The 12,766-nt window shown below is 48.8% G+C and overlaps 1 protein-coding gene across 11 annotated transcripts in view; it reads left to right on the plus strand.

The window, feature by feature from the left end:
• Positions 1 to 12,766, plus strand: part of Atp9a (ATPase phospholipid transporting 9A) — a 99,381-nt gene that overhangs the window by 38,557 nt on the left and 48,058 nt on the right. For all 11 annotated transcript variants that reach the window (XM_087910956.1, XM_085696976.2, XM_087910951.1 and 8 more), the window contains 5 exons: positions 2,484 to 2,542; positions 4,698 to 4,749; positions 5,545 to 5,639; positions 10,697 to 10,777; positions 11,833 to 11,908. In XM_087910956.1, coding sequence (XP_087767082.1) covers positions 2,484 to 2,542; positions 4,698 to 4,749; positions 5,545 to 5,639; positions 10,697 to 10,777; positions 11,833 to 11,908 — 363 coding nt within the window. The remainder of the gene's footprint in view (positions 1 to 2,483; positions 2,543 to 4,697; positions 4,750 to 5,544; positions 5,640 to 10,696; positions 10,778 to 11,832; positions 11,909 to 12,766) is intronic.

Here is a 12,766-nt window from a genome sequence, read left to right on the forward strand (position 1 = left end):
TTGATGTTTTTATTTTATGTGTATGAGTGTTTCACCTGCTTATATGTCTGTGTACCACACGTGTGCAGTGCCTATGGAGGCCGGAAGAGGTCATGGACCTAATGGAACTGGGGTTAGCAGATGGCTGTGAGCCACCATGAGGGTTACTGGGAATAGAACCCTAGTCTTCTGGACGAGCAGTCAGTGCTCTTAACCATTGATCTATCTCTTCTGTCCTGGGGTCTCTCTTGAAGATATTGACCTGTGACTCATTCCCCCCACCAAAAAAACCCTAAAACAATGACAAAATGCTTGTCACAATCCCTGTAACAATTGCTTGACACAATACAAGTGTCCTAGCATGTATAGGTCCTGTGGTCCCCTTGAGATCTTGCTTGTTGGGCCAGGTATTATTTGCATGAAGGGTTAACTATTGGGGAGACCTAGTAACTGCAAACCTGCAAAATTAAAGGAAGTTTTGCTGAGGTAGAATAAATGGATTGATAGAGACAGAGTTTAAATGAACTGGTTTAAGTCAGGATTGGGTGTGGACGGAAAAGACTATGGACCTGGGCATTTAAAAAAAAAAATTGAGTTAGAAAAGCAACCTCCTTCATGTTTATTGTAAAAAGAAAAAGTGTGAAGGATTTAGAAATAAGTCTCAACATTGCTAGAGTGAATCCCTGTTAAACCTGTGAGAGCTCCATCCTGTTCTCTGTCAAGCGCTCTCTCTCTCTCTCTCTCTCTCTCTCTCTCTCTCTCTCTCTCACACACACACACACACACACACACACACACACACACACACGTCCATGGCTAACAGCTTAGCAGTAAGTTAGGCTTCACCATTGGTGGCTAAGATCTGAACCCAGGTGTGGTCACTCGAATCAGGCCGTTGGCATATATTTTGGTAATAAAAACAAAGACAATATAAATTTAAGTTTGGTAAAGCTGGAATGAGCGCACGCCTAAGGAGAAGTTCACTGGAGCTATGGTGGGCTGGATTTAAGATCTAAGACACCGTAGCTCCAGGCCTGGAGTCCACCAGAGCGCTGCTGTCTTCCTTTGCTGGTGCCCCCTGGTGGAGTCTCTGGAATGACCCAGCTCTGGATCAAAAGGATCTGCTGCTTTTGTTTATTTTGAGACAGGATCTCATTGTGTAGACCAGGCTTGCCTTGAACTCCCAGAGTCCTGCTGCCTCTGCCTCCCAAGTGCTGAGATTAAACTTGTAGGCCATCATTTCTGGCCTTTTTTAAAAAAGAAAAGAACTGTTACATTTATGTATATATATGTGTGTGTGTGTGCGCGCGCACGCCTCAGCACTTTAGTGATACATTGTTGCTGGTGCTGCGGAAGTGCATCCACTTAGAGTCCAGCGGTTACTTTTGTAGTAAACAGGTATAGGGTTGATCTTCCCTTCCTCCAAGCAATAACTCCATACCTACTTGCATCCTTTGTGTTGTATCAGGGTTTAGAAGTTTTGTAGCGAGCTCTGTTTGGGGACCTTGTTTAGTGAGGATGCCAAAGAGGTAAGCGCTGGATAGTGTTTGGTGAGCATGCGCAGAAGGAAAACAGGGGCTGCTCTCATGGCCTGATTCTCTTGCTACAGGTGTTGCTGAACCTGGAGCTGGCTGGTGAGTGAGCTCACCAATGAGGATCAGCTCCTGTCTCCGCCCCCTCCCAGCCCTGGAATTACAGATACAAGAATGTCATACTTGTTTCTGTTGCTGTTTTAGGTTTTATTTTTTATAAAACATGAGTGCGTGAGTGTGTGAGAGGTGTGCAGGTATTGGAAGAGATCAGAAGAGGACATCTTGTCTCTCCAGAGCTGGAATGACAGGCAGTTATGAGCCATGATTGCTAGGAACTGAACTTGACCTCTGAGGGAACAGCAACTGCTCTTACTGGCAGACCATCTCTCAGGCTTTTACATAGGTTTCAGGGATGGAACTTGGAGGACCCACTGAGCGGTCTCCCCAGCCCTGTGCATTTTATTTTGACGATTTATCAATCTCCTGGCGAATAATAACTGTGTCATGGCACTGGTTAATTGAGAAATGATGGGCTATGGCAGGGGCAGCCCGTTTTTCCTGAAGGGCCTGAGATCTGGTATCTGTGAAGCAGAGCCTGGGTTTCTGGAGCCACTGGGGCCATTAGCAGACCTCCTCCTGGTGGGGTTGAAGCCAGAAGTGGGAGGTGGGCACTCGTCTGTGCCCAGTAGAATCTAAAGCAGTGGTTCTCAACCTTCCTAAGGCTGCGACCCTTTAATACAGTTCCTCATGTTATGGTGACCCCCAACCATAACATTAATTTTGTTGCTACTTCATAACTAATTTTGCTACTGTTATGAATTGTGATGTAAATATATGTGCTTTATGATGGTCTTAGGTGACTCCTGAGAAAGAATTGTTCAGCCCCGAAGGGGTCACGACCCACAGCGTGAGGGCCACTGATGTAGATTGTTGGAGACAGTGATGAGGTAGTATTGGTCTGTTATTTTGCAGGGACCGTGAAGGTTAAGAGTTCGAACATCCAGGTGGGGGATCTCATCCTTGTTGAAAAGGTGAGTGGAGTCTGGAAGCTTCTTAGGGGCCGGGCATCACTGGGAGCCAGCGAGTGGGGAGTGGTCCACAGTGGGGAGATCCCTGCCTGTGTTCTGTGCATCCGGTGGACTGATCTTTGGGATGCTAGCAGACATCTCCTCCTTGGGGAGAAAAACTTCTATCCCATGAGACAGACACAAAAAGAGTTCCCCAAGGTACCCATGTACTGGGGAACCAGGAGCCCTGCTTTTAATGATAAACACAGCATTCATTTGGTTTTCTACTTGGTATGTTTGTTTGGGAGGGGGGTTCAAAAAGAACCTCATTTAATCATGATGTTTTTTCTATTAGTCAGCTTACCACATTGACACTTAAAAATATTTATTGAATTCAGCTTTGTTGAACTGTTAACCTGCATATCCCGACTCCTGGAGCCTCCCAAGAGTTTTATGGGGGTGGAAGTGGGGTGTGGAGTGACAAGAGTGTCAGAAGTCTGTGTTACACTTGTCACTGAACAAACACTCACGGGTCTGTTGACTGTGCATATTTGGAAGGTGTGAGGTCGGGTGGGTCTAGAGAGTCTGGGGTCATATTTGGTCAGAAAAAGGTCCTGTTTTACCCTGTGCCTTAGGGTTTCTGTTGTTGTGAGGAGACACCATGACCACTGCAAATCTTATAAAGAAAAACATTTCATTAGGGCTGGCTTATAGTTCAGAGGTTTAGTCCATTATCGTCATGGCAGGAAGCATGGCAGCACGCAGGCAGGCAGGCATGGTGATGGAGAAGGCGTTGAGAGTCCTACATCTTCACAGGCACCAGGAAGTTATCTCTCTCACTATGTGGCTTGAGCATATATGAGACCGTAAAACTCACCTCCACAGTGACACACCTACTCCAATAAAGCCACACCTCCTAATAGTATCACTCTCTTAAGGGACCTTTTTTTTTTAAATTTACTTATTTATTTATTTATAAAAATTTCCACTTCCTCCCCTCCTCCCATTTTTTTTTTAAAGATTTATTTATTCATTATGTATACAGTGTTCTATAGGCCAGAAGAGATCTTTCTACAGGTGGTTGTGAGCCACCATGTGGTTGCTGGGAATTGAACTCAGGACCTCTGGAACAGCAGGCAGTGCTCTTAACCCCTGAGCCATCTCTCCAGCCCCCTCCTCCCATTTTTTAAATAAATAAAAAAAAAACCAAAAAACCACACACCGTTTCTGTAGGAACTGAATGGTACCACTTGTTAGAGGGTTAAGTCCAAGCACTTAAGGTTACTATAAGGGAAACGGGGATGCTTGGGGTCAGGACACCCCCCCCCCCCATGTATGTATGTATTTATTACTTGGCTCTGAAACAAGGTCTTACTGTGTAGACTGGGGAACTCACAGGGCTGCCTGCCTCTGCTTGGTATAAAGGCCTATACACCTCGCCTGGCCTTCCCGCTTCATCTTGAGCACTTTAGTTCCTTCTCTCCACTTTACCTCCTCACATCCCTACTGCAAGACAAACAGGAGGGGAATGGGCTAGTCAGTAAAGCACTTGCCACATGGGAATGAGGACCCAAGTTTGGTCCCCGACATCCATGTAAAAGTGGCACATTCCAGCACTGGGGGCAGAAGCAGGTAGATCCCTGGGGCTCACTGGCCAGTAATTTGAATCTACTCAGCGAGTTTTCAGCTGTGACAAATCCTATCTCAAAGAAACAAGGACCTCCGTCCTCCATGCAAACACACACACATTGCAAATGTGCATGAACTCTCATGCACACATACACAGAAAAGGAGAGAGGCCCAGTGTGGAGTGGACAGAACTCAGTTTGTAGTTGGGTAGAGCCCTGTATGGGGCAGGCAGAGCCCGGTGTGGAGTGGGCAGAGGCAGCAGAGAGTGCTCGTGGGTCCTGCCTTCAGTGACTGTAGCTGGGTAGGGGCAGAGTTGTGGGGTCGCAGGTTTAAGAAGTGAAGGCCGAGTTCAGGAACCCGCGTCCGCTTTCCCAGACAACGTCTTGGCAGGGTTAGTAAAGTGCTAGGTGTGTAAGATGCTGTGGGTTCCAGACAAAGCCACCCTGTGCTTAGCTGTGACAGAGGCTGAGGCTTAAAGGAAAGGTGGGCTGGGATGAAACCCCACCTGTGGCTGTTCATAGTAACGTTACAGTTTCCCTTCCTTCCCCAGAACCAGCGGGTCCCTGCCGACATGATCTTCCTGAGGACATCAGAGAAAAACGGTAAGCATCTGATGGACACCCAGAGTGGCCTTCCCAGCGGTAATTCGGCACCATCATCGTTTGGAAATGTCACAGGGTAGATGTCATTGTGGGGCTTCACAGGTGAGCCAGAACATCTCTGTAGAGGGGTGGGGTCCTTCACAATTAAAAGTGTTTTGGGTGCTTTGTAGGTCCATAAATTTTGGTCATTAAAAACACAGATATTGCATGTGTTTTGTTTTGGGACAGGTCTCCCTGTGTAGTCCTGGCTGTCCTGGCACTCACTCTGTACACCAAACTGCCCTTGAGCTCACAGAGCTCCACCTGCCTCTGCCTCTTGAGTGCTGGGATCAAAGGTATGCACTACCAAGTGTCACACATTTTAAACCTTGCATTTGTGAAGCAGAGGCAGGCAGATCTCTGTGTCCAGGTCATGGGGTACATAGTGAGACCCTGTCTCAAACAAAATACCCAAACTGGTGAAATGCTTATGCCTCTGCCTGGGAATGGTCACAGGAGTGACTGTCCTGTGCTTCACCCTGTTGGATTGTTACAACAGGCAACATGTCTCCTCTTTTTACATATTAAGGCTCAACAAAGTCAAGGGCCTGACCCTAGTCCTAGAGTGAGTGAGTGGTCGAGTGAGGATTTGGGTCCAGAGCTTGTAGAGGGGTGGGAAGTGGAGATCTATTTTCCCTGTGAGTCTCTGGCCATTGATGGGCCATTTCTTCAAGGAGCAGAGAAGACACTGCCCTGAGCTGCTGAGGGAAGCACACTTGGGTTGCAGACATCAGACAGTACCCCATCTCTCTGTAGGATCTTGCTTCTTGCGCACAGACCAGCTGGATGGAGAGACAGACTGGAAGCTTCGACTGCCGGTGGCCTGCACACAGAGGCTCCCCACAGCCGCTGTGAGTGGCTTCTCTTAAGAACTGTATATTGAACACCAGGTCACAGCCTGGTTCTCACACTCAGAGGCCGGGGGAGGGGGGGGCGTGACATGTGAAGTGGTGCGGTGGGGGAACTGGAGAACCTTGAGCCGGGTTGGTTCCACTTAACTGGTTGTACCAAAGTCAGCCCCAATCCGCATATGAGGAGTGAGTGCTTCTGATGGTGACGGTAACAGTTTCCTGGGTTGTAAGGGAAGGCCCAACATGTTGTCCTTCTGCTAAGAGCTCCCAGGGCAGTGATTCTCAACTTTCCTAATGCTGTGGCCCTTTAATACAGTTCCTCATGTTGTGGTGACCCCCAACCGTAACATTGTTTTCATTGCTACATCCAAAGTGTAAATTTGCTACAGTTATGAATTGAAACATTAAATATCTGATATGCAGGATCTCTGATACGCCACCCCTGTTGTGATCCACAGGTTGGTAGAGGCTGCTCATCATATTGAGACCCTGTTCTGTAGGTGCTAGTGGTTTGAATAAGTGTGGCCCCCATGGGCTCATGTAGTGGAATGCTTAGTCACCTGGGAGTGGCAGTACTTGAGAAGGATTAGGAGGTGTGGTCTTGTCAGAGAAAGTGTGTCTCTGAGGTTGGGCTTTGAGGTTTCAAAAGCGCATGCAAGGCCCAGTCTCCCTTAGCCTCGGTGGATTGTAGCTCTCAGCTGTGGATCCAGTACCACGCGTGCCACCATGCTTTCACCGTGACGATAGTGGACTAACCCGGAAACTGTAAGCAAGCCCCACTAAGGCTTTCATTTTATGAGTTGCCTTGGTCCTGGTGTCTCTTCACAGCAGTACAACAGTGAGTAGGACAGCAGGCCTTGTCCTTGTCTTCAGCCACAGGTCTCTGCTCTGACCTCAGTGGCTGCCCCTCTGATCCCTGGTCCCTTGCTCAAGTGTGTGACTGCCTTGGATTGTTCCTGTACCGTCCTCTAGAGAGATGTGCTTTCTCAGGGGTTGCTCTGTGAACAAGTGTCTCTCTAGCCAACAGGTGCCTGTATTGATTTTGGTTTTGCCTGGGTGTTGATTTTTTCCCTATTATTGCCTTTGTGCTGGGGATTGAACCTGGAGCCCCCAGTGCTAGGGTTTTGTGTTACCACTGAGCTACCGCCCACATTTTCTGATCACCTGCACCTGGCATTCTCTCCCTACCCACTTCCAGGCAGGGTCCCTTCCAGTAGCCACCGACCAGTGTGCCCTGCTGTGCCCTTGTACATAGAATCAGGTAGCCACAGGGCACAGCCCCTGTCTAGAGGTTTGGCACAGTAGCTGACAAAATTTAACTTTAATTTTTATTTATTTAGTGTGCGTGTATGTGTGTGTGGCCCACATGCTACAGCACATGTATAGAAGTCACAGGACAACTTGTGGGAATCAGGTCTCACTTTCCACCAAGTGGGTTCTAGGGATTAAACTCACGTTTGTGTCAGGATTGGACACACGTGCCTTTATCTACTGAGCCATCTCACTGCTCCATGCCAAGCCAATTTAAATTTCACAGCCCAGTTCTCCCACGAGCATTCTCGAGTGGCTAAGTGGAATGCCAGTGTAGAGGCGTGGGCAGGAGCAAGTGCTGCACCTCAGTGGCATCAGTGTGGTGATGAGCGTGGCCCTCATACTCACGCTTGGTTAGACACATCCTTTCCGAAGTCTGGATTTTAGTGAGAAACCCCAGAGCGAGCTTCTAGCTGTGGTTCAGCTCTGGCACTGCCCCACCTGGGAGAGAATTACTCCAAGGATGGGCTCTGCTCTTATCTCGTGGGGCCTGTGTTTTATTTCCTGGTCGGAGTTTCCCCAGAGAAAGGAATCTGATTCCTAGAATTATTGGGAGGTTTTGGTGCCAGAGTCGGAAGCAAAGATGCCAGAGTGTTCCGTGGCCTCAGATCAGAAGAGCCTCCTCACTTTGCCCTTGTCTGGCCCAGGCCCGTGCTGGGGGAAAATAGATAAAGCTGTTGGCTCTGCTGTCAGGGAAACAGTGATTGCCCCATTGGACCTGCAGGGATCAAGAGGACCAGTGTTTTTGTGGTTTTGTTTTGTTGTTTGTTTGTTTTAGAGTGAAAGAATTCTATCAGGGACAAAGAAATCTGCTGGGGCATCTTCCCCAGGAGCCCATTAGTCTATTCCTGATTAAAAACCAATCGAGCTGCTTTTGAGGCAGTGGAAGAAAGTAAGAGGCCCATTCCCAGCCTCTGCCCCAGATCTTATCGTCCTTCCAGAGGAGAATCTGTGAAGTGGGTGCTGGTCTTTCCAGACCCTTAGCGGTGCTCTTAGAGATGTGTGACTTACTACAGTGGTGATGGTTTCTGGAGATAGAACCAGACCTTTCCGCCACTCTGACTGTCCCCAGTGTGGTGTGTGGGGAAATCTCTGGTGCCTTTCCTTATCAGTCCTGGGGTGCACAGTGCCTGAGGGGTGGTCAGGAGCCTCTACTAGCTTCCAGGCCCCCTCCAGTTGCTGTTTTGGTGCCAGTCTGCTTGATGGCCTGATTGATTGTGGAACTTCTTTTATTTATTTATTTACTTACTTACTTACTTACCTTTTGCTGTTTTGATACAGGATTGTAATTTGTAGCCCAGGCCAGCCTCAAACTCTTGACCCTTCTGCTTCCGCCTCCTAAACGCTGGAATGACAGCCTCAAATCACTCAAATTGTTATGTAGATCATTAAAAATTCATTTTTTTACATTTGTATAATCTTACAAGACTATCACAAAGCATCTGTTTTCTTTACATGTGTGCGCGTGCGTGTGTGTGTCTGTGTGTGTGTGTGTGTGTGTGTGGTATTAGGGATTGAGCTAAGACCCCTGAACATTCTAGGCAGCTCTGTCTGTTTAGTTCTTTGTATCTTGGTTGAACCCAGGGCCTCACACAAGCTAGGTGAGCACTCGACCATTGCTCTATCTCCCTAGGGCGTCCTTGTTTCAGGGGAAGGGTTATCGGGCTGTGCTGGGCTTGCTAGCCTGCTCACCTGACATGCATGAAGCCCCGGGTTGGTCCCCAGCACCACAGAACCTGGCTGGGCATGGTGGCACACACCTCAGTCTCAGCTCTCAGGAGGTAGAGGCTGGAAGATCAGGAGATCAAAGTCATGCTTGACATAAATAGTAGCCGAGGGTCAGCCTGGGCTGCATGAGGTCCTGTCTCTAAATACGTAAGCAGATAAATAATATTTATTTAGTAGGAGACCCTTATTTCCCCTTTCCCTATAAACTATTCTGTGTTCCCTTGAAAAGCACGTGGGGGAGGGGGTGGGAAGAAACTTTCCAAGGGGCAAGAGTAGGGTGGGCAGCGTGGGAGTACTCGAGTGTGTGTCATGGTCCCCAGCACCACAAGGACAGAGAAATGAAAATAGTATGTCTAGATTCTTCAGGGCGGGCGCTGGTGTGCGCTGGCAGGCGCTGGGACTTTTAGGCAGCACAACCACCGTAGCTCGCCTGGCCCCTGGAGGACCTGGCGTCTCAGCCTGGCTCCCTGGGGGAGGTGCTCAGGATCTTAGTGTAGTTTCTAAAGATCTTTGTGGAAATGAGGAAGTCAGGGCTAGTGAGGTCGCTCTGCAGGTAACAGGCACTTGCTGCCAAGTCTGATGACCTGAGTTCAATCCCAGGGAACTACACAGTGGGAGGAGAGAACTGTCTTCTGACCTCCACGTGTGTGCCTGACACATGTGCACACACTCACAGAGGTGAATAAAGTGTGAAAAACAGGAGCTCAAAGGATGAGGAGAGGGAGGAGCCATATCAGATGAATGTGTTCAAGTGAGAGCCAGGCACAGTGACGGCTCAAGGGTCCTAGGAGAGGTGGTGGCCGCTACTGTGAGGCAGGTGCAGCCCTTTCTACATCTTATTTTATATGCTGTACTCTGAGCTTAGGTGGTAGGTAAGGAGACTGAGGCCACGTGTGTTAGTGACAGCTCTGTGAAGGGGCTGGGGTTTGGTCTTGCACTAAGTGTGCAAGACCATTGCTGCTACAGACACATTCTGCGCCTGTGACTAGTAGGTGATTGACCAAGACCAGGAACCTTGGTCTGAGGAACCTTCTAGAGATCAAGCTCTGGAAGCAGTTCCTGTTAGTCAGTAGCAAAAGCTTGAGAAAATGAATTTACGGTAAGTTCATAGTAGGCTGGTCAGAGGGCTCAGTGGTAAAGGTGCTTGCTCGCATTCTCTCTATCCCTAGGACCCACAGGAGGAAAGAATAATTCCTTCAGGAGGTCACCGTGTGTGTGTGTGTGTGTGTGTGTGTGTGTGTGTGTGTGTGTGTGTTGTTCTGCTTGGTACAATGTCTCCAAGGTTCACCTGTTTGTAGCTAGGCTTGCTTCCTTTTCTGAAGCTGAGTAGTTCTACAGAGAGCATGTAAAACATTTTACCCATTCCTCCGTGATGGATGTTTGGGTTGATTAGTCCTCTTAGCTTTTGTGAAGAATGCGCAGGGGTGAAGACGTATCTCTTTGAGTGTCTGCTTTTGAATCTTTTGGGTATACATCCAGAAATGGCGTTCCGGAATCCTGTGGTAATTTCTGTGGAATTCCTTGAGGAAGCACCAAGCTGTTCTCCCGCAGCTGTGCTGTCTTCCGTACTTGATGACTGGGCTCCAGTCGCTCTCATCCTTGCCAGCACTGGTTATTTTCTGCCTCTCTCCTTTCGATTTCCATCCTGAGGGACCTGAGGCTCTTCTAGTCCCCCCCCCCCTCCTCCTAGGGCCTCACACGCAGGAGATACTTAGTATCTTCTTGTTAAATGGGGCAACTGTTGCCATTGGGATGGGGTGCCATGCAGGTCAGGAGTGAGTCAGCCGGTGGCTGCTTGCCCGCCTGTTTTCTGCAGTGTAACTTGTGCTTGGTGGGAGAAGTCAGCAGGTGTCTGCACACAGGAGCTGTGGGGTTTGTGTATGGCAATACCTACACTGACTTAAGGGAGGATTTTTTTCCTTTTATTGCCCTGTAGTTTGGAGGGTTTATTGGGGAAATAAAAGAAATCTTGGTTCCAGACTTCTGTTTTTAACCGGGTGTTTTCCCTCTTGGAACAGGACCTTCTACAGATTCGGTCTTACGTGTATGCTGAAGAGCCCAACATTGACATTCACAACTTCCTGGGGACTTTCACCAGGGTGAGTGGACCTGAGTCCCATCTTAAGTGTGTGAGGCTGTGTTGGTTCTCACGGCTGCGCACTGCTGTCAGTCTGAGATTCCTTACCGAAGCCCCACCTGAAAGCTGGCAGGTGGGCTGTTCTCCCAGCTCTGAGCTTGAGTTCTAAGGCAGCAGGTGTTGTCACCGACTTTGGCTCTGAGGCCAACACAATCCCAGGGTCCTAACTGGTCTTGAAGATCCTCTGTGCTAACAGGGCATGTCAACATATCCCTACAACTCCAGTACTCAGGAGGCTGAGGCAGGTGGATTGCTGTGAGTTCATGGCCAGCCTGTCAAAACAGATGAACCAACCACAAAGAAATCAAGCTCTGTGTGCCAGCTTGCATTTCAGGTGTTTTCAGATCTTTCATAACAGAAAGCAAAATGGAATTTGTTAGTTTTAGTATATAAGATTAAAATTGACATTTGGAGCAGAGTAATTCTGCCTTCAGAGTGAGGTGAAAGGCATGCAGCCACCCTTGGCAAAAATAAATCTTAAAGCGCACAAACCAATGTGTGTTGGTTCCATGCAAAGCCTGCCATGTTTTGGTGCTGGGAACCAAGCCCAGTTCTTCCTGAGTTTTCAGCAAGCCCTGTGGCCACTGAACCATATCCCCAGCTACAAAATCCTGCCTTTTTTCTTTTTTGAGGCAAGGTCTCTTTGGGTAGTATAGCGTGGCCCTGAACTCATGACCCTTCTGCCTCAGCCTCTCAAATGCTGAGATTTCATACTTACACATCCCTGTGCCAGGCAAAACTGACATTTAATTGTGTATGTACGTGTGTGTATGAGGTATTTGTATGAGTGTGAGTGTGTGTGTGTGTGTGGTGTATTTGTGTGATGCTAAAGATGGAACCCAGGGCCTTGTCTGTGTCAGGCAAGCCTCTAGCGCCACCAACAGTTCCAACTCAAATCTGTCATTTTGTACAGAAGGATTTTAGCCTTGTCAGACTTGGTCATCTTTGGGGTCCTGGATCTCATGCCATGGAAAGTGAGGGACAACTGTCAGTGTGTGTGTTTGTTGATCTTTTCAGGAAGACAGCGACCCTCCAATCAGCGAGAGTCTGAGCATCGAGAACACGCTGTGGGCCGGCACCGTCATTGCATCAGGTGAGGCCTGGCTAAGGAGTGTGGGAGCAGTTTGAACCCGGAAGCCAGTCCTTGTGAAATTAGAATTATCACCTCTCAGCTGGGAAATGATCTTTAGGTCAAATGGAGTTTCCCACTTCCTCCAGCATCCCTGGGTGCCTAAACTGACATCTGATGTGGGCCTTCTACAGCATCCATGCCGGGAACAGCCCATAATTGCCACTTCAGTTGGCGTCATAGTACCCAAAATTGGAGTGGTGTGGATGTTCTGGTTGGAAGGTATGTCTGTGGGGACCGTTCTCTTTGCCGAGACAGAGGCAGGAGAGTACTGGGAAGGCTACACTAGAGGCAGATGGGAATGGTGGCTTCAATATTGATTGCTGGGGTGACTCTGAGCAGTGGGGGCTGTGAGCCAAAGCTAGCCCACAGCAGCAGGGATTTATACTGCATAATGCAGGGTGTTGGGTGCTTCTGCATGTCACCTCCTGTCTGCCATACCTAGCTGGTAGTCACCATATCTGAGCTCGGGAGGCGAGGACTGCACAGTGGGTCAACTCTGAGAGGTCAGTGCTGGGAGGTTAGGGTGCACAGTGGGTCAACTCTAAGAGGTCAGGGCCACACAGGGTGTCAGTGTTGAGAGGTTAGGGTGCACAGTTTGTCAACTCTGAGAGATCAGGGCTGCACAGTGGGTCAATGCTGAGAGGTTATGGTGCACAGTGGGTCAATGCTGAGAGGTTATGGTGCACAGTGGGTCAACTCTGAGAGGTCAGGGTGCACAGTGGGTCAGAAGCGCAGTCCAGAATAGAGCTCAGTCTGTCAACCTGGGGTGGAAGCAACAGTTGTGTGCGTGGGGGGGGGGGCTACAATGTGGAGCAGTGG

The sequence above is a fragment of the Myodes glareolus genome, chromosome 10 (genome assembly GCF_982192425.1).
Source record: "Myodes glareolus chromosome 10, mMyoGla1.1, whole genome shotgun sequence".
Lineage (NCBI taxonomy): Eukaryota > Metazoa > Chordata > Mammalia > Rodentia > Cricetidae > Myodes > Myodes glareolus.